General features: G+C 41.5%; 5 protein-coding genes across 5 annotated transcripts; 1 reads left to right on the forward strand and 4 right to left on the reverse strand.

The window, feature by feature from the left end:
* Positions 1-1,602: 1,602 nt before the first annotated feature.
* PCOAH_00023950 (Recombinase rad51) lies at positions 1,603-2,655 on the reverse strand (the record flags this gene model as incomplete). Its single annotated transcript, XM_020059200.1, has 1 exon — positions 1,603-2,655. One exon carries the CDS (start codon positions 2,653-2,655, stop codon positions 1,603-1,605), a length of 1,053 nt encoding a protein of 350 aa, XP_019915013.1.
* A 1,276-nt stretch (positions 2,656-3,931) lies between these two features.
* On the reverse strand, positions 3,932-5,143 carry PCOAH_00023960 (Prefoldin-like protein; the record flags this gene model as incomplete). The annotated part of the gene is made up of 5 exons (XM_020059201.1): positions 3,932-3,961; positions 4,081-4,135; positions 4,309-4,416; positions 4,638-4,742; positions 4,977-5,143. The coding sequence occupies 5 exons, from the start codon at positions 5,141-5,143 to the stop codon at positions 3,932-3,934; spliced, it is 465 nt and encodes a 154-aa protein (XP_019915093.1).
* Positions 5,144-5,823: 680 nt separating this feature from the next.
* Positions 5,824-8,991, reverse strand: PCOAH_00023970 (Uncharacterized protein; the record flags this gene model as incomplete). Its single annotated transcript, XM_020059202.1, has 1 exon — positions 5,824-8,991. The coding sequence occupies one exon, from the start codon at positions 8,989-8,991 to the stop codon at positions 5,824-5,826; it is 3,168 nt and encodes a 1,055-aa protein (XP_019914745.1).
* Positions 8,992-10,935: 1,944 nt separating this feature from the next.
* PCOAH_00023980 (Pescadillo-like protein) lies at positions 10,936-12,738 on the forward strand (the record flags this gene model as incomplete). The annotated part of the gene is made up of 1 exon (XM_020059203.1): positions 10,936-12,738. One exon carries the CDS (start codon positions 10,936-10,938, stop codon positions 12,736-12,738), a length of 1,803 nt encoding a protein of 600 aa, XP_019915052.1.
* Positions 12,739-13,839: 1,101 nt separating this feature from the next.
* PCOAH_00023990 (Uncharacterized protein) lies at positions 13,840-19,374 on the reverse strand (the record flags this gene model as incomplete). The annotated part of the gene is made up of 2 exons (XM_020059204.1): positions 13,840-16,338; positions 16,510-19,374. 2 exons carry the CDS (start codon positions 19,372-19,374, stop codon positions 13,840-13,842), a joined length of 5,364 nt encoding a protein of 1,787 aa, XP_019914706.1.
* Between the last annotated feature and the right edge of the window lie 2,441 nt (positions 19,375-21,815).

Below are 21,815 nucleotides of genomic sequence, written 5' to 3' on the forward strand. Positions count from 1 at the left end.
ATTTCGATCCCACGGTTTTTTTTGCGAACAACGGTGTGGTTGTCACGTTTGGCAGATACTCTTCATTACAACGCAAACATCTCCAGGCGCAACAGCCCAGTCAGGGTGCGCACTTTAAGCAAACGCATGTCACATCGTAAGGCTTTTCACCATTGCGCTAACGCAAAGGAAATGCATATATGTGGTGCGCAGTAAAATTAAGCCTGTTTTATTAATTTACCAGCGTAACCATCGGAGTGGCAAAATATTGTTAACCCCTTTTGAAATGCATATATACGATCGATGCGGCATATTCAGGTGCGGGTAAAAAATACACCCATCAATTGCTGTTGCATGTATGCCACCTTCTCACCGCTTTGGGTTTAAACCCCATGTGGGAAAATACGAGGCAAATGCGATCGTCAGGTCGGGTCAGGTTAGGAATTATATCCCTAGCAACTCCCCAACCACAATGGTTGAAGGGAACGACCAACGAAAGTGTACGCAATCCCTCTGCCGCATCTTGAGCAACGATGACGCGAACCGAGTGGAAAGATATACACCCATTTGTATAACCACCGTGTAGGTATTATCTATCCCCCCTTCTTCCTTTGGCTCATTATCGCCATTTCCACCCCAAATGTACGTTGCAAGAAAAGGAAAAAAAATTATCTTCATTTGTAAAGTGCATAAAGCACATCAACATCTTTACTTCTTCACATCCATATGCACAAAAGACCTCCGCGCAATTCTTCCCTGAGCAAAATTCCTCACGTGGAGCTTCCCCACCATGCACACTATACATTTTGCATCCCAAAATAAGGCACATGAAAGGTTGCCACCTCCGATTACCCATTTCTACCAAATGTTCCAACCAGCTTATGCCGACTAAATTGTAACTCCGTTTCAAGACCTCTCTCTTGACATGGAAAAGTCAGACGTATGCTGACACGTAGGGTTTTATAAAAAAAACATAACTCGGGGTAACGCAGCCTACGCGGATGCACCTCTGTACGTACAGGCGTTCAAACCAAGGGATATATATCTGCGCTACCTCCTGCCTCGCACAAACAGCGTTAAGAATGGTTGGTTAACTCACCAGAAATTGTCAGAAGTAGCAAGTCCAAAGGAGCTACCTGTGTGCGATCCCATACGGTGCAATGTGCAAAACGTGACGAATTACTACTAATAATAATGGTGTAATTACAACGAAAAAAAAAAAAAAAAAAAAAAAAAAGTTGTCTTATCTTTGTTAGCAAAAAAAATTAATTAGTAGGGTGAAGGGGAATATAAAAACAAAGTGGCTGTATTGCGCATGCTCGTGGCCCCCTCCAAATTGTGAAGGGCATAAACAGAAAGGGCGCTTGGCTTTTATCTGTGCATTTCTGGACCACTTCTTTCCACAGTTTGAAAAAGAAGCACTAATGAAATGCTAGTAAAACAATAATAAAGTGGTGATTAAGAAGCAACAGGGAAAGGACTTATAATCCGACACATAAAACTTTCACATGGATGTCAAATCTGGATTATAATAATGAAACAGGCAAGTACATCCACAACGTGGATAAAAATACATGCACGTTTGCAACAACTAGCACGCGGGGAAGTCTGCACATGCATGTGTCACTTCTCCTCGTAGTCTGCTATCCCCCCCTCCGTAATAGCGAACACGGCCTCGGCCTCCGGAAGAACTGGCGAATCGTAAATTTTGCAAATCCTGCTTTCTCCTCTGCTCTTCCTCAAGTAGAGTCTCGTTTGGCTAGCATGCGCTATGATGTTCCCCCCTATGGGGATTTTATCATTCCCTCCGAACACATTCATCGCATCGACCTTGGCCACAACTTGATTTGTTATAATAACAGCAACGCCATAAATGTCGGCAATTCTTTGTAAGCCTCTTAAAAACCTGCACAGGTGGGACTGCCTACTGGCTAGCTCTCCTCTACCTATGTATTCGGATCGATACAAGGCCGTCGCCGAATCGACAATTAACAAAGCAAATCTGGCATCTGCCATCATTGCACTTGCATCTATCAATAATTCTGTCTGGTGGTCACAATTGTACGCCTTTGCATAGGCTATATTATTCAAACAATCCGTTGGGTGTAAGCCGTATCTTTTCGCTATAGCTACAATGCGCTCTGGACGGAAAGTTCCTTCTGTGTCTATCCAAAGGCATTTGCCTTCTCCACCTGATTGCTCTATTGGCAACTGACACGTTATAGCTAACGTGTGACATAGCTGACTTTTACCTGTACGAAATTCTCCAAATAATTCAGTTATCCCTCCAGTTTCTATGCCACCCTTTAGTAAAGAATCTAACTGTTTCGATCCCGTTGTGAATTTTATTAAATTTTGCCTGGCATCATGATAATCCACGGCATTACAAAAGCCAGAGTTACATAATTCTTTACACGCTTTTTTTAACTTCTCCGCCTTTTGTTCACTTATGCCTTTTATTGCACATAATGTGCGCATAGGAGCGTATGCTACGCACTCCACTGTCTGTAGTCCTCCTTCCTTCAGTAACTCCAAATCCCTTTTTACGAACCCCTTCGCCAGTAGCTGTTCAATCTTTAGGGGCCCTGAGTACAGGGGCTCCTCTTCTACTTCTTCCTCAGCATTGTTATTAGTAATTTTCTGGGTCTCATCTGGCCTCGCGTTGGCAGCTTTCATTGTTAGACATTATGGGGGGGAGGACAAATTGCGCGCGCGGGTTAAGAAGTTAAACGAAAGGGATTAAAACGCGGCAAATTTAAGAACAAATATGCAAAACTACACAAAAATTAACAGCGTTGTATGAAGCAAAAATGAATGGTATGCCACGCAACTCGCGCGATACTCCCGTGCGTGTGTTAAAATAATTCTCACAGTTCCCGCAGAGAACTGCACAACAGGCTACACAAACTGAAGCAGTCGAGACCCCACATCATACAATTTCCCATGGAGTTTCTTCCCCCTCGTTAAAGGAAAAACTTCTCACTCGTTTTATTCTATTCACCATTCACCAACTGTGTATTCCTTTTCATCAAGTTCAAAATGATCACACAACAAAGTTAATTGTCAACTCATCGTGAACCGACACAGTTAAGAATGGTTGGCAAAAAAAAAAACAAACTTTCACGTTGTAAATAAAATTAAAAGAAATGTGCGATTAAAAGGTTGGCAGTAACGTAACACTCCACTGTTGAAAATAATAATAAAATAAAGGGTGTAAATAAAAGAAAGGAAAATGAAGCAAAAAAAAAAAACGCAATCAGAGGGCATACACAAAATGGAACAGCTATTTCTCATTTTTTTTTTTTTTTTTTTTTTTTTTTTCCCCCATTTTGCACATTTATGCAAAATATACCTGACTTGTTCAGAATTTTTTCCTCAAAATGTAGTTTTACTCTGGAACACACATGCGTTTTCCACAAAATGTGTAACTTCTCATCCGTTTTGTTAAAAAAAAAAAAAATGAAGCGAATTCAAATGTTCCATGGCTAGCACTGTTCAGGCAAAACGGCATATAAAAAATTTTTTTTTTTTTATTGCTTCACTTTATTGAATATAGAATGGATATTCAAACGGAGGGCTAAACGAACGCTCCACTGGAGTGTAAAATGACCCCTACTAACGGTTTATTATTGGCGTTCTTATTGACAACCTATGCGCATACTGGGCATACACGTTCAATTGTTGCGTAAATTGTGACATGTGCGGGGAGACATACGAATTTTGCGCAGAGGAAGGCTTAAGAAGTTAAATGTGCGTCACTATATGAGTATCAGGAGACGCATGTATACAGATATACACACACGCTTGCACAAAGTGGAAAATATTTTCTTTTCCATCGAAGGAAACGAAAAAAAGGGGGTGTACTTATTCGAATCCATTGAATACGCAGTATCGCTTAATCTGTCAATACGTCCACCGGCTCAGGCACCCTTCAAGAGGTCCCCGAAGCAAGTCAAGTCAAATTTGAAATAGCTCTCATCAGCTGCAATACGAGGGAGGGAAGAAATAAAAATTTGTCATCATCATAAACACGCGAACATAAACTAAAATGTACCATTCATAAAAGCGCTCAGTGAAGAATGAAATTCTCAGCGTGATTACTATTTGTATGTGAGCCTTGACCCGCGATATCTGCTTGTTCCAGTAGGCCACTTTACTGCAAAGGGGTGGAAACGGCACACCATTTGTTAGGGGGGTAGGGAAATGTCTCATAAAAAAGGGGGAAACTATTAAAAAAAGGACCTCCCCCAGGGTAAATAAAATTGTTTCATGCATAATCCGGATGTGGACCCACACGTCTACACTCGCGTAGAGTCCTTCAGCACTCACTCCTCGTAAAGATTTATCTTCTTCTTCAAGAATACGATGGCGTCCTCGAGGGACATCTCCAAATAAAACTCATATCCTATTTGGATGAAAATTTTGTTCTTGTCTAATCTGCCAATGGGGGAAATGTTCGTGCAGCATGTGTGGTGGTAGAGATAGGTAGTAATCACGTGGGTATACGTATATTCTACGCGAGTGATTAAGTGGATGCCCCAGGAATGATCACACATGCGTGAGTGTTCCTTCGCCGCAAATATGCTTGTGGAGCAACAACGAACATGCTCCCTCTGGGTCGTCTTTTTGTGCCCATTGCGCCCTTTTCCGTTCATTACATGTCGGCGTAAACGTAACTATCGCATCCCAGCATGGTAAGCGTCTCGATTTCCTTTTGGTCCTTCATGTTAATGAAAAGCTTAAGATTCTGAACGAGGATTTCCCTGCAGGGGTAACGTGTCACCGGTGTTAGCAAAGTGTGCTGGGTATCGAGCCAATCGGGCTACACCCATAAGCACTCATGCTCATGTATTTTCATATCGGGGGATACATCTCCCTAAGTCGAAATATCACTCAATGTGAATACAAATAAATGAAAACGTAAGTGTGGTGTATGCGCGAATGGACAGATCCTTCCTCCCCATGGGTGAAGGCGCTTTCCTCCTTGGCTAACTCACATGTCAAAAATGTCCTGCAGAATTTCATCCCTCCTTTTTTGTCGTTCCCTAAGTTGCTCGTGCAGCACATCATCGATAAAACTTTCGCTCTTCAAAATTAGCTTTTTAAAATCCTCTTTATTTTCCTCATTTATTGCAGCGTTCCCTAATGCTTCGTAGTAATTCATTTTGCTTGCATTTTACTGTTTTGTGGATTCCAAGTGGGTAGGGTGAATTAACTTGTTTAACGTGCCGTGGCCCCAAAGGACGAATGACAACTGGGGAGGCAACACCTGGGTGTATACACCGTTAGGCACAAGGTAACGTTTTTTCCCTGTGCGGTCCCTTAACCAACGCGCTAGCCCTAGGAAATTGCGCCCTTTTTCAGAAGCTGCTATATTTTACCGTCACGTTCAGCGCCACCCATACATCTTTCCACTCTGTTTACACTTTCTTTTTTTGAATTAAAAAATTTTACACTTTTAGCCAAATGGGCTCTTCTTCGAAAGGGGGAGAAGATCGTAAAGTGTGTTGCCCGGTTGTCACATAAAAAAAAAAAAAAAATGAAATAAATGAAATGTGCATAAAGTTGGGGGCGCACGGGAGAAGAAACGCCACGTTTTGAAAATAGGTCAGTGTGGGGACCTAAAATGAAACGCCAGGAAAGATGCGCACATGGTGGCTAGCTGCCTACCAATTCAATATGGGAGGGAATAAACTGCTAAGGTGAGTCACGCCACAGTGGGGAAAGGAAAAACGGGGCAATCCTGCACGTCTTCCAACGGGGGTGGTACAACGAACGGATCACCAAAAGGGGGGCCTCAACGGGGTGTGCGCCAAATGAAACCCTCCCATGAGCTGTTCCCTCTCAGTTGGCAAGCCACTCGAGCAGCACCCCAATCAACTTGGCATACGCCTCATCCGTGGTGACCAAGCCACGCAACTTGTTCTCAATGACGACGAGCTTCCTCCTGTAAGAGGCGCAGCTCTTCCGCAGAGTTTCATAGGGCTTCTTCGAGTTGTACAAAGAGCCACCATTTTTTACTGCGTTTTGAAATTTTAGCAATTCCTGGAACCGCTGCTTCTTTTCACAATTTTGAATCTTCAGTATCCCCTCGTAGATGTCACACAGTCTGTTCAGATTTAGGAGGTGTGTCTTCTCTTGTTGTGTCTGGTTCGTGAGTTCTTCATACGAGTGGATCAGCTCGGTTAAGTAGTTACAAAGGGACACCTTTTTTCCTTTAAATTCCTTGACATTTTTTTTAGCAAAAGAAATTTCGTGCTTTATTTTAAAGGAGACATTAACTCCGTTGTCAATATTTTTTTGGAAAGCTTCTTTCTTATTGTCCAGTTCGTTTCTCTTGTTTAGTGCCTGTTTGATATTCGCGAGGAGAATATTTTGTTGTTTTTTTGCATTTTCTATGAGATCATTTTTCGCCTGTATGTTTTTCTTCAAAAGGAGGATGTCCTTATTCTCCGTGTATTCTTTGATAACCCCTTGTAGCTTTTTTTTTTGTTCAATTTTGTTTTCCAAAAGGAGAATTTTATTTTCATAATTTAGGAGGTCTTGTTGGTATTTTTCCTTTTCACATTTTAACGAGTTTATATCATTTTTTAAGTTTTCCTTTTTCCGCTTATATTCTTCAGCTTTGATATTTTTCTTCTCACTCCACTTCAGCATGTCGTCTTCCATTTTGTCGATCTCCCCCAGCGTGTCAGAATTTTTGGAGGCGAACTTTTCCAGCTGTAAGCGTATATACATAATATTTTTATTTATTTTTTTAAGTCCATTTTGTGCGTTTTTAAAATTTTCCTGTAATTCGCATTTCTTCTGATTCAGAATGAGTCTTAAGTCTCTCCCCCTGAGCATTTCTTCGTTCATTTTTTGGTTTTCATTTTGTATTTTTATCATTTCCGATTGTTTCAAAAACCAGTCTTTTTCCAAATGTCTGCTTTGCTTTAATACATCCCTTATCTGTTTGTTTAGCTTTTCTATTTTTATGTTTAATGTGAGAGGCATTCCATGGTCATCACAGTTTTTTCTATTCTTCTTGTCAAATTCCTCGTTCAGTCTGTCTACCTCGAGTTGCTTATTTTCAATCAAGTAATGATTCTTCTTTATCACAAGATCATAGTTACTTAGCAGTTCATGCTTTTGCTCAAATTCTTCATTTAATTTTTTTACCTTTTCTTGCACATTTTCAATTTTTGTACTTTCCAAAATTTGTTGTATCTTAATTCGGATAATACCATTTTTGTAATTTTCAATTTCGTTTTCCTTTCTTGTTATATTTTCCTTCACGCTGGCTAAATCGTTTTTCAATTTGGCGGAAAAATGACTCACTTTAATTTCTTCTGTATACATGTTTATTATTTTGTCGATATTTTTGTTAATGTCATTTTTTACTATCTTTATTTTGTTCTCCCTGTTTCGAATGTCTTTTTTTAGTTTTCCTATTTCATCGTTCATTTGTACAGACTTGTTTCGCTCATTTTGTATGTCCACTTTGACCTCTTCAATTTGCTTCACAACGGTGTGTACCTCCTGTTGGATCTTTTCTTTCCCCTCTATTGTTCGTTCTGTCTCCTTTTTCAGTGCCCCAAGTTCGGACTGAATTTTTTCCTTTTTCTCCTTTTCCGTTGTAAGTTCCTTTGTTAAAACATCCTTTTGTATTTCCATATCGTATATGGTTGACTTCAGCTCCATCAGTTTTGTGTTCATTTCTTCAATCGCTTCATCCCTCTGTTTCATTTTGCTGATCGAATCGTTTAGATCATTCAGCATGTCCTGCCTCCCCTTCTTTAACTGTGCATACTCTTCCTTCTCCTCCCTTATCAGTCTTTCCAAATTTTTACATTCCGTCCGTTCATTCCTTTCTATGTCCTTCTTCGTATCAATGTCGTTTTGTATTTCGTTCAAATCGTGGTTCATTTTGTTCAGAATATTTTCCTTCTTCTGTATGGCTGACTGGGTTATTACCAGGGGGGCCTCTCCCTCACACGCACTTCCCTCCAAGGAAGGCGCTCCCTCTCCACTTCTCACCTTCCCCTGCCGCTTCTGCCGCACCGCACCCAACACATTTTCACTAATGCGCGTGTTGGCATTCACCAAATCGAAATACCTCCTCAGATTGTTCAGTTCGAGAAGGCTATTATTAAACTTGCTAAAAACATCAGATTGGTAATTCAGCTCTTTCTTCAAATTTGCCATTTGTTTGTTGTAATTTTTTTTCAATTCGATTTGCTTTCCAAGTTGCTTCTCCCTCTCATTTTTCATATACTTTATCGCTTCACTTAATTCTTCTTCCTTTTTATTTAAAAAGTCGTTTTCTTTGTTCACTCGAAACAGTTCTACTCCTGCGTTTTTTACGTCTTCCTCTAGTTTATTCCTTTCGTGCTGCCTCACCCTTAGCTTTTCCTCCAAAATTTGTTTTTTCTTTTTTAGCTGTTCGTGTAGGATGTCTTTCAGGTGTTCCAGCTTTTCGCTTCCCGGTTGGTCAAGCATTGTACTTGTTCCGTTTGTCTGTCTTTCTACTCTCTTTTTACTTGACCACTTCTTCTGTTTAAACTTTTTCTTTACTTCTTTCCCCCCCGAGGGGGTCACATTGACGTAGCCCGTTCGTTCATAGCCATTTTCATCGCTGGGCTGATCGGATGAATGGTCTCCCTTTGTGAAAGCACTACCTGTTTTGCTGCCCCCAATGGGTTCATCCCCCTTACGCAGTACTTCACGCTTCCCTCCGTCTATTTTTTCCATTAGGATGTGCACATCCTTACTTGGGATGTCATCCCCCTTGGAGTGAGCACCCACCCTTTTGAACACCTCTCCAATTGCTTCCCCCTCCCCGGCGCGCACCCTACTTTTGCCAACGGAGGAATCTACAGTGATATTACTACACACTGTATTCAATTCGAACGAAGTCTCGTCAATCCATTTTTTATTTTCGCTACACGAAGGATCATAGTTCGTCTCACTACTCCTAACTTTCTTATCCTTATATTTTTTTCCTTTTTGTTCTCTTTGCACATTCTTCATTTTTCAACATGAAAAAATCGTCCGTACGAACCATATTTGTCTATCTCCCCTTCGCGAAAAAAAAAAAAAAAAAAAAAAAGCCTCCACAATGTAAATTGGGGGGGGAAAAAAAAGAAAAGTGCCAATAATGGAGAAAATTCCTACCCCTTTGCAGATGTTCTATAGACCCTCTATTGTTCACCCCTTTTTTCTTTTTTTTTTTGCATATCCGAGACTTAACATTGGAACCCACTTTATCGCAACAGCGACACGGGGTATTCCTCTCTGGAGAAAACGCTCCAGGGGAAAGGTCCCGTTATTTGCATGCGCAAGGGGGGGGAAAATTGCCCTACCCTCTTTGGGGCCACATTGAGCCTCCGCATAAAGGTAGACAAAAAAAAAAAAAAAAAAAAAAACCAAAGAGGAGGCAAGGGCGAACTATGATAAGCGACCGCGCATTCGCGCAGCAGCAAATTCTCCCACTGTTCCACCCGAAAAAATTTACCGACGCGTCCACTCAAAACGGAAAAAGGCAGAAAGAGAGATGCTCCCAAATGAACCCCATTCTTATCGAACAAAAAAAATATATATATCACCCAGGTGGGCTGACATTAATTGTGTAAAAAATGGCATTTCGCAGATCCCCTTTTTCTGCTGTCCATTATTTGCTTCCTGATCTCTTGCTGCGCGGACAGCAGCGCACGGCGCAGGTGCTCCCTCCCGCTGGAAAATGGGTAAACTGTTAAAGGTCGCAAAAGTTCCCCTACTTTAGCTCTACAGACGATGCAAAGAAAGGTTACAAGAAGGGGAGCCTCCGTACGAAGATAAGGCACTCCTTTGGGGTTCCGAACACAAAGAAAAGTTTTTTTTTTTGGGATGAAATTACCACTAGACCTTAAAGCAGAGCAGGTAGGGAAAAACCAAATGTGCGCATTCGCATGTGGTAATGTTCCTATTTTTTCATGTCGAGAAAATTGACTCAGTGATTATTGACTGGTCACGGGGATGCGCGGGGGGAATGAGCCCCCACACGGTGAGCCTTTTCATCTCTAGTTCCCCCGCCCATTTTACGCTTTTACCAACAACAAAATGAGAACAGGAATGTTCTACCGGCATATGCAAACAGGTCCATTCAGGTGCGTCCAATGTGGTGGCGTAAATAATCGCCAAATAAAAGGGGAACATCATCCCTATTGATACGCGAATATTATTATCTTCAAAAGCTACATCATCTTAACATGGGAAAGGCGAATTAAAAACTCCTAAAAAGTTAAGTTCACATGGCGGTTATTGTGGGTAAGATTAAAAAAAAATACTGTTGCCACGGGATTAGTGCGCCGCTTGGATATCCTCCAAATGGGGGTGTAAACGGGGCCATGCATTTTCAACGCACTGCTTTTCCATGCGCTGCAAAATGTATGACGCGCTGGGTGACTAAAAAAACCACTGCCGACGTGACAGTTTCCTCGCGAAAAATAAAAACGCCGAACATATTTTATTCACCGAAAGGATTGTTAGCGCGTTATGCATACAGGAACCAACGGAGCAGGGGGGAACCGCAAAAAATATTGTGAGAACCAAACCATTAGCAGTGCATATGTAATTGTAGAAAGAATCGGGAAAAAAAAAAAAAAAAAAAAAATTGCCTGATCTGCGCTAAGTAGCAATCTTTCCATTAATCCACAAATGTACCATTCCGTATGTTTTAAAAAATTCCCGCTCAGTTAATGAAACGTTGCTAGCGGTTTGTTTGTTCGTTTATTCATTTATTTTTCCATTCCTGTTGTATCACATTTTGTACTCTTTCATTTTTGTTTTTCCCCTTTTGGAGCATCCTCCAGCGCGGTTGCCGTTGGTTAGTGACCAATCGAGGGGTAAATACCAGCCTATCCCCGCATTGTAAACGCGTAGGACCCACGTAACCACTGCATCTTTTGCAATTCGCCAAACCTGCAGCTGCCCAAAATGCATATCCACAAGCTGCGCAAGAAGGTAAAGAAGAAGAAGGAGGGAAAGTACTTCACCAGGAAGAGTATAGTAAAGAAGCTATACCTGAAGGAAAAGGAGTTCCGGAAGCTTTGTATTTTTAAGGGAATCTACCCCAAAGATTTTAAGGAAATCCCATTGAAATTCCGAAACAAGTTCTACAGGCAAAAGGTATTCTACTCCAAAAATGACTTCAAGAAATTGGCCCATGAAAAAATTATCCAAGATTTTCGAAAAATCACAGCATATTTGAAAAAGTATAAAAAATATAAACTAGCATTAGAGGATAAGGAAAAATGTAAAAACTTAATAAAAAATTTCCCCAAGTATAAATTAGACCATATAATTAAGGAAAGGTTCCCTGTATTTTCCTACGCAATAGAAGAATTAGACGATGCTCTAAGTGCAGTAGTCGCTTATTCGTTACTTCCTTCCAACGAGAAGGTCGGAATTATGAACCGATTTGTTACCAACTGTGAAGTCCTAAAGAATCACTTTCATCACTACGTTTACAAAACGAACAGAATAAAAAAAGGGTTTATAACTGTAAAGGGATACTACCTACAGGCAGAAATTTTACAGAAAAAAGTTACCTGGCTTATCCCCCATACATTTACGCCTTACTTAGACAACACCATAGACTTTTCCATCATCACCAATTTTATCGAGTACTACATCTGTCTGCTCAAATTTGTCCTCTTCAAACTTTACAAAATGCACAATATGACATACCCCCCTGAGCAGAGCGAACTGCTGAAAAATGAAAAACTCAAACACCTTTCATACGATGAGTATTTAATTTCGCTCTGCAAGGAGAGGTTCCCTAGTCAGCACACACTGGATAGCGGTCTTGTAGCAGACGCCCACCCTGTGGAAACTGCACCAGAGGAGGGTGCCCCCCAAGTAGGAGAACAAAGCCAAAGTGAAAACCACCACGAAGAAGAAGAAATAAAACACGACATAGATGAACAAAATGATACCCTCAAGGATCTGTTCAAAAATCAAGTATATTATATCCACACGGACATGCCGCTCGAGATACTCTCCCTCATTATCCTCTCCTGTGGAGGTGCGGTCGGATGGAATTCCCCCTATTCGCCTTATCATCTGGGGGATGACAAAATCACGCACGAAATATTAGAACCCTATGGAGAAGGAAAACAAATAGAGCAGCAAAAAATTGAAAGGATGTATGTACAACCACAATACATATTCGATTGCCTGAACAGGAAGAAAATCCTTCCATGTAGTGACTACTCCGTGGATGTGAAAAATTTACCTGTGCACCTCTCTCCATTCATTGAAGACGATAACTTTAAAAATTTCGTGAAAAAGGAGGAATACACGATTAACAAACTGTTGAATGAAGAGGCAGAGAAAAATGGCCAAAACAGTGACGCAGAGGAGACAAAAGAATATGAACACGGTCAGGAAAATAAAGACGAGGAATTCCTCAAATCAGACGATGAAGTAAGTAAGGAAAAACTGCAACTACTTAGAAATGCATGCTTAAATAACCAGATGGAGTTGGAAGATGAAGACAATTACGTTCCAATCGGGGAAACCATCACGAATGGTGCGCACAATGCCAAGGAGGTGCATTCAGAACAAACGAGGGAAAATATACAGAGACATAAAATCGCCCTCAGTAAAAAGAAGCGAAAGTTGTACACAAGAATTGAAAGAGCCGAAAAGAAACAAAAAATGGCCATCAACAAGTTTATTAATAAAGCAAAAGCGAAGAAACTAACTGGGGGGTCGAAAAAAAAAAACAAAAATTGAAGCGGTGCACGGAGGGGGCCATATAATTAATGGGGCAATTGGCCCACGTAGCCACCGCACAGTTGGTGAGTAATACCTCTATTTCGATAAACCGTGCAAAGGGAAGTCTTCCCGAGGATATGCTTCCCGTTGAGCATGTGCTTATCAGTGTTTGTATCTGGGGTGGGCTTATAACGTGCGAAGAGCGGCGCCTATTTATCGGGGAAGAAGATGCTTCCACTTGCTTACACAAGACGTACTTATATGTATGCACGTACTTGTGTATCCCATTTTGTACGGCCCCTAACGAGTTTGCAGCGAAAAGCTGATCTGTAGATCCAGTAGATAATTAATAACATAAGAATCTCATGCATGGGCATACACAAGTACCTCTCCTTAGTGGCGCACAGTAACTGCGCTTTAAAGAAGACATAATCTTATCACAATGGACGAAGGGAAGCTCTACAAACGGTTCACCTTTTTGAGGGCATCCTGATATAGGTGAAGCTTATTTGACCTGCAAAATGTGCACCTCCACGTGTTGCTTCTCAAGTGTACACTTTTGCGTCCACCCCTCTGTCACCTTTTTTTTAACTTAAAAAACACTTTCCATTTTTATCACAATTTGCTCCCCAAACGGTGCCTACTTTAAGGCAAAAATATACCCATATGTGTGTGACCCCACGTGTGGGTCATAAAAACGAACACGGAGTATTAATCTGTCTGCCCAATGGGCCGTTTCTCCTTCCCTCCTAAAGCATGATGGGGAAAGTGCACGCCCAAGTAAACTGTTATGTTAACGTAGCTGGAACTTAAAAAGGGATTTGTTTAAAGGTACATACAACATAACAGTTGGCGCGTGCGCCACGCGTGTACAAATCTGTGTATGCACGGATGATGATACAAAACATTTGCACAAAAAAAAAAATGTTAAAAAAAAAAAGCAAAATTATCCAAAATGTTCTATGGACAATAGTGCTATTGTGGTAGGCACAAAACAATGGCGCAACCTTGGAGTTAAAAAAAAGAAAAAAAAAGCTACCAATGCAAATGCAGAGGCGCATGTAAATACACACACATGCCCCTTTCGGACGTTGCTTGACCACTTGGTCGCTTCCCCCCCTAAGATGAAATTTTCTGGTCGTCCGTGACGGCCTCCAAAAAGTTGCTCACCGTGTGCGAATCAATCGCAGGAAATTGCAAATTGCGGATGTACTTGTTTGGCAACCCAATCGAGTTGGACAGCACCCTGGAGGAGTTCACGGACTCCTTGCTGTTGTTGCTGTGGTTCCTGTTGTTGCTGTTGTTCATGGTGTTGTTGTTCTCTGCCCCGCTGCCATAGGAATCTACTAGCGAATTCGAGGGGAACTTCCCACTACCGTTGAGGGCGCTTCTCCTGGAGGGGCCTTTCCCATCATTATTATTATTACTGTCATCTGGGGCCACGCCATTCAAACTTGAACGCAGAAGATCCATGGAGTTAAACACATCATTATCGTCCTTCGTACACTCGATGAAGAAGTCCATATTGTCGTCCAAATTGTTTCCTTCGCCGACCCCCACCCCAGCTGTAGCAACATTACCTCCTCCCCCACTGTTGCCATTATTCCCACTGGACATGCTTAACTTATTCACCTTCTTCCCACCCCCACCAGATAAAACATGCGAATCGTCAAAACCGTTCAGATTGTTCAGACCGTTCAGACCGTTCAGATGGTTCAAGTCGCCCAAATCGTTCAGCTCACTCGAAATGTCTGCCGCCAGTTTGTCGCTAATTAAGCATCCCTCCTCGTCGTCATTCGAATACATCAGACTGCTGTCCTCATTCAATTTGTTTTCCTTCCCGTACGATATGGACTCCTCACTGTTGGAATTTATTGAATGGTTGTTATTCCCCTTTGGCAAACCTTTAACATTATTTTTCACCAAATTGCCGTTAACATCGTGGTGTCGTTGCGGCTGTTGTTGCGCCTGTTCTTGCTGGTGGTGGTAATTATTAGATTTCTTCTTCCCCTTCTTCACCTCTGCGTTCTTCAAATCGGTGTGGTGTCTGTATTCCTTTTCCCACTCGGTTCTTTTCAAAATAGACAACTTCCTGGCCTCGTTGTATCCGTACTTGCTCACACTGAAGCTCGTAAAGAGCCTCTTATTATTCGCTATCTGAAAGTACGCATTCCACTTACCAACTCCTCTTGGCGACTTGGAAAAATAAACTCCCTTCACTTTGTCATCATTTGGGTTCACACCAACAGGCATTTCATACTTCAATTTCCCCATTCCATAGTTCGTTGCTTGCACTGGCGCGATGGTAGAGGAACTTTTCAAATTTTTCATATTCTTACTTCCACCATTGGGGGTATTCATTCCAACTGTCTTTCCATTTTCATTCTTACTATGTTTGTAGGGACTCATCCCTCCGTGCACCCCACCTGCAGAGATACCACTACCTAACCCAGCAGCTACAGACGACCCTCCCTCCATTTTGCCACTACCCAACAATAGCTCACTACTATTATCGTTATTGCTTAGTGATAACTCCGACTCATTGGCACTCATCTTTGAATTATAATCTGCACTGAAATCGTAGCTGCTTTTCTTCTGTAGTCCGTTCGCCGTCGTGGTGCTCGTGCCATTATTGTTATTACCAATGCTGTTGTTGTGGTGACCGCTTCCATTCTCCCGCAGGTTACTGTCATTTCCATGGTTCCCGTTCTGGCTGTTCATAAGGAGGCTCCCTGGATGACGCAGCGAATTCTCCATATATCCACTGGAGGAAGTATTTGTGTTCATTATAAAGTCGTACAATGCGCTGGGGTTTATGTGGTGGTGTCGGAGAGAAGGATGATGCAGAGGGTAGTTTTGATGTTGAAAAATGTCAGAATCGCGCTCTCTTTCGCGGTCACGACCGTTCCCATTTTTGTACGGTGAGGACGATCCAGCTGCAGCTGCAGATGCACCTCCGTTGGTTCCCTTCTTGCCCAAAATTTCCTGAGACAGATTCAACATATCCTTGTAGTTTTTCATGTTATTCTTGTTGGCCACGCTTCTTCTCGTATTCATGTGCGGGCCGCCGTTCTCCTCCACGGAGTAGTCGTTGGAATCCTTCTTCAAGAAGTCTATAACCCCAAGCAGGCTGTTGCCGCTGCTTCCGGGCAGGCTACCTTCCCCTACAACACCGTTAACGTTTCCAACGCCACCCTTCTTTTCCTCCAACAAATTAAACTTCAACTTCTTCAGCAAATTCGTGTTACTTAGGAGGTAGTTCAGGTCATAGCTACCCACACCTGTGGAGTTTCCCCCCAAATCTGTGACCCCGCTTGCATTCCCCACCGCACCCCCTACACTGGTTCCGCTACATTTCTGCATAGAGTGATAATTCTGATGATGGTGCGCACCAGACGTGTCCCTCAACTTTCTCTTCCTCATTATACTCTGAAAACTGTTCGATGAAAAATTGGCGTTACCATCACATCCGCTTAGGATGCCTCCTTTGTTGCCGCTTCGTCCGTATTTCGTATAGTACTCCCTCTCGTCAAAGTTGTCCTCGTCACTAAGTTTGTACTCCTGGAGAAATTTGTTCACGTCCTTCTCATGAGAGAATACGTGGTTGGGTCCATTATCCTGCAGGAGGAGGACGAAGTGGAAAAAAAAATAAAAAATAAAATGATGCTTGTCATAACAATGAATCATTTACTAGCTACGCATGACACAGAAAAATGAGCACCCACTAGTTGCTATGCACCTATCACAAGAACGTCCCCATTGTGCAACACATTATGAGATGAAACTCACCTCCCATCTGCCGGATCCGCACAAATGCGCGCAGAGACAGCGCAAAAAGCTCAAGTCACTGGAGGTCAAGTCTCCATCCTTCAATTTGTTCTTCTCTGCACCGCCTCCCTTTTGCATATTTGCATACTCCGCCAAAAACGATTTAAAATGCAAATAGGCATTCACATTAGCGTTACCGACGTCGTTCACACTGGACTGGCTGCATGTACTATACATATTTTCACTCTCCTTCGAATTGAGCTTGCTCAGATTCTTGTATTTCTCTACCACCTTCTCGGCCTCCTGAATGTAGTTGTTACTGTAGTCGTTATACGAATTGTAGTCTATGCTGACGTTCAATTTGTTCAGAATATTTTCATCCGAGTAGCTGCATTTCTTCTTGCACGAGTTGGAGGCGGAACCGAAGCTGTTGCTATAGCTTAGAGGGTTATTTCCAGCCACACCCATCATATTCGCGCTGTAGTTATTACTCAGGGGGTTCACCTTGTTGTTACCGTTGTTGCCTAAGCAGTTGCTGTGCATGTGTCCACTGGGGCAGGCGAAGTGGTTGCCATGCGAGTTGCAAGCGTAACTGGGGAAGCTTCCCCCACCGGCAGATGCTGCCCCACCTGAGCAGGCACCAGATACACCGCACTGACTCCTACCTCCGCAGGTTTGGAAGTCTTTGCCCCTTTTCAAATCGACGTTTCCACTTGAATCGTTACACACGTTGTGGTTACCGCTACCCTTCCTATTCGCACAGCTGTACAGGGACAATACGCTAGGCTCTCCATCCTCCACATGGGGAGGTCCTGCTGGCATAACATTACTCACACTGTTGTTCCCATGGTAAGTGCTACTGACGTAGGGATTCCTCAAGGACAAGTCATGCATCTCGTCGACAATATCTTTGGATAAGTTACTCTCTACTTCATCCATGATCTGTTTTAACATTTCACTTTTCCCATTTTTATTATTTCCACTTGAGGAAGAAGAACTGAAGGAAGTGCTCTTATCATACAGGTTATTCTCCTCCTTACCCTGCACGCTTTTTAACTTCTTTATAATCTCCAGCTCGTCCATGCATTCAACAATCGAATCAAGGAACAAACTTTTCGCTGCAGATATTCTTATATTCGAAAAACAGCACAGGTACACATCCAAGTTGTTCATTTCAACGTTGTTCAGGATATTCACAAAATGGTATTCGAAGGACTTGTTCGTTTCACTCCAGATGGAGGTTAATCGCTTCAATATACGTAGGTAGCTCAGGCACATGATTTTCGACTTCCTTATGTTTTCACTTTTATTCTGGGCTTCTTTGCTGGCCATGGCGTAGCCCTCGTATATTCCTCCGCTCGGGAGGCTGCCAAAGGGGGTACTTCCAAATGGGGCACCACCTACAAGGTTACTCCCTACAAGGTTACCTCCAACATGGTTACTTCCAACGGGGTTGCTTCCTACTAGGTTGTTTCTCACGGCACCATTCCCTACGCACTCATTAATGGGGGTCTCCCTATGGCTCATGTAGGCACTCTTCCCAACACCAGCAACAGGATCGACACCACCGCCGTGCACATGTGCGGGGATTCCCCCTGCTACATGCGCCCCTCCGCATGGGTTTCCACCCGCAATCGATTCATTCACAATGGGCACACTTCCATAGGCATTGCTAACCGGGTCTCTTCTATCCTCTGGGAATAATTTCCCACACTGGTTCTTCACCCCCTCCTCCCCCTTAATGCTAAGGAGGTTATCTATCAAGGAAAGTGTTTTGTTCTGGTCAATGGGGGAAGGATGTTCAGTACCACTCTCCTTCTGCATTAACATATCTTTTACTAATGAATTCTTAAAATGCTCGTTGCTGTTCCCTTCACTGTTTTCATTCTTCCTTTGCATGTCAACGTTCAATTTACCATCCAGCTGATTCTCCGATTTTACTTGTTCATCCTCGTTGTATACACAGCTTTCACTAATTAACGACTCGTCGAATTTTTCCTTCGATTCTTCATTTTTGCACATTTCGTTCCTATGTTGGAGGGCGTTTAGACTGTTCTCATCCGGATTGGGCTCACCATCGTTTGGCTTCCCTTCGTTAAATGTGGGTACCAGTTCGTTATGGAGGCGTGACTCCTCTACATGCGACCCTACACTGACTCCCTCCACTCTGTTATTCTGCTCGAGGGGCAATTTCCCCATTTTATCTTCGTCCACTTCGACGTCCGCTTCGATCTCCTTTCCCTCAGCGGGCTCCTCCTTCTCACAATTGGGGTCAAACTGCTGTCCACTTTCACTTTCACCATTACCGTAGCTAACATTATTCTCCATGTGGACGCTGTCATCCTGTGGAGCGCACACACCCTGCATGGCCTCATCCCTCGGGGAATTCTGTCTCTTTTCATTTATACCAGATTCCCTCACTCCTCCCGAATCGAACATAATATCCTCCTCACCCCTCTGCTCACCACTAAGAGGGTACTCATTTCTGTTGACATTTCTGGTCTGTCTTCGCATCACCCCTTCCTCATTCTCATCGTCATTCTCGTTTATATCTTTGGCTAGCTCATCCTCATCATGAGATAACAGTGTTGACGATTGTGCAATCGGGTTAAAGGTCCCGTCATCCTCATGGACACTTTCCATACTTCCAATGTTGATCTGATGGGGGGTGGTAGTTCTGCTGATTGGATAAACCTGTGTCTCTTGCTGCACATAATCCATATAACTTTCTACATTGGCTAATGGATTTTCATTGTACAAATTCTTTACTTGGTCATCTTCCTCCTGTTCGGTTTCCCCCTTGTTGCTTGTGGCTCCCTTCCCATTTCCATCCACCTCAATGGGTTGCTTCTTGTTGCTGTTAGAGCTACTTCTTAGGGAGAACATTGTCGAGGCGATTGGTTAGACGTACGGGAGGGGAAAAAGGACGGGCGTGTAAACCAAATGGAAAATAAAAAAAAATGGCGGGAAAGCTGAATCGCCAAGTTTACCAAACAGATAACAAAAAAAATACGAACAACATGGAAATGAAACACACGAACGACGCAAAAAAAAAAAAAAAAAAATACGCGAACGCGAGTTAAACGCTTAGAAGGGGCAGAAAAAAATTGAAAAAACAAAACTTCAGATTTGTGCAAAATTGTCTAAAAAAATACATTTAACTTAAAAAATAAAGTTAATGCAAATTTAAAACATAGGGATTCACGCGTGTGCTCTCCTTTGCTAGAGGCCCTGGCATAAATGCAATTATTCCCTCTGTCTATTGTCTGTCTAGATTGGTTTCCCTCAACGGGGAAGGGGGATTGAAAGGGCAGGCAAACAAATGCAACGTTCTCTTCACAAACTTACACTGCTATGTATGCACATGCACGTGTTTACATATTACACGGCTTGATGCAATTTTTAAAAAAAGCACATGCATTAAAAGGTGACGAGAAAATGCAAAAACAAAAACACAAAATGGGAAAGTTATATGCGTTAAAAAAAAAAAAAAAAAAAAAAAGACAATCTTAATTTCTACAACATGTACATATACTCAAGGGCTATGTACACTTCAAAGTTACTGGGAAAAAAAAAAATAAAAAAAATACACATTTCTTTGTTCAAAAATAGCTACCCAAAAAAAAATAAAAAAAATACACAGTTGTTTGTTTAAAAATAGCTACCCAAAAAAAAATAAAAAAAATACACATTTCTATGTTTAAAAATAGCTACCCAAAAAAAAAAAAAAAAAAAAATACACATTTCTTTGTTCAAAAATAGCTACCCAAAAAAAAATATAAAAAAAAATACACAGTTGTTTGTTTAAAAATAGCTACCCAAAAAAAAAAAAAAAAAAATACACAGTTGTTTGTTTAAAAATAGCTACCCAAAAAAAAAAAAAAAAAATACACATTTCTTTGTTCAAAAATTGTTACCCAAAAAAAAAAAAAAAATAAACATTTGTTTGTTCAAAAATAGTTACCCAAAAAAAAAAAAATAGAAAAAAAAAAATTTCATGTTAAAATGCTGGAAAACTGCAATAATAAAACAAAAAGAAAATTAAACAAAATGGGAAAATAAACAATAAGGGAAATTAAACAAAAAGGAAAATTAAACAAATGGGTAATTAAACAAATGGGTAATTAAACAAAAGGGGGGTAAACAAGGAAAAAAATTAAACAAGCGTACAAAACAAGCAACAATGAAACAACGCAAAACAAACGAAGCATGGTATGCTAAACGCGAACGAACCACAAACATACCGCAAACAAACAAGCGACGAAGCATGTCTACGGTTATGTACAAAATGGTTGCACGCACGACTAACAAAACATACTCCCCAGTCTGCTCCCATCTATAAAGTCCTTAAGACGGGATTGCAGCCTAAGGTTTGCTGTGCCGCCTAACGCGTTGCGTCTCAATTCCGCGCAAATGTGCACATGTGTTTTAGCACATACACAAGCGCTCACAGACACAGGCGTGTAGGTCTACTGGGCCAGTTTCGCAAAGTTCAACTTTTTAATCAAACTTTACGTCACCTACTCATGCAAGGCACACGTGTTACAAAAACACACAAAACTTCGCAAATGTTCTGCGCGATATATGGCTTAATTACTCATAAAATACGGACGGTTAATTTTTTTTTAAGCAAATTTAAAAAAGGATACAAGGATTAAGCGCGCAAAATAGGGTAAGAAAAAAAAAAAAAAGAATAAATTGGGAAAAGAATGGAAAAAAATCGGAAAAAAAAGGAAAAAAAAAAAAGAGGTGGAAATACAAAACAGCGGGAAAATGGGTGCTCTAATTGTACATATAAAAATAATATTTAAAAAAACGGGTTCAAAAAATGTTCAAACATTAACATACAGTCCCAACACGCAGGCAGAAGTTGGGACACACAATTACTTGGTTCATTAATTCAGAGGGGGTGCAAAAAATGGAAAAAGGAAATAAACAAATACTTCCGGGTAGCTTTTATACGCTACACGTGTGACACAGTTCCTGTATTTCTACACGAACGGATTGCGCATGCAGCTCTCAGAACATATATATGCAACTTTACTGCGTACTATGCATTATTGCATTCCGTTCCGGCATCCGCATAACTCCACAAAGCGCAAAAGTCACACAAAAAAGGATTATAATTTTAGGAAGTATTCTCAAAACATAAAAAAAAAATATACAAGAATGGAAAAAAGGAAAATTCACTTTTTCCGTACATATAATATTTCATTAAGTGCCACGAAAAAAAAGAGGGTGTATCTTTTTTCCTCGTACGTATTTTTTTTTTCTATACGTAGTTGGCAAAATGTGTATGCCGGAGGTTAACGGACGTACACTATAAA

The sequence above is a fragment of the Plasmodium coatneyi genome, chromosome 9 (assembly GCF_001680005.1).
Source record: "Plasmodium coatneyi strain Hackeri chromosome 9, complete sequence".
NCBI lineage: Eukaryota > Apicomplexa > Aconoidasida > Haemosporida > Plasmodiidae > Plasmodium > Plasmodium coatneyi.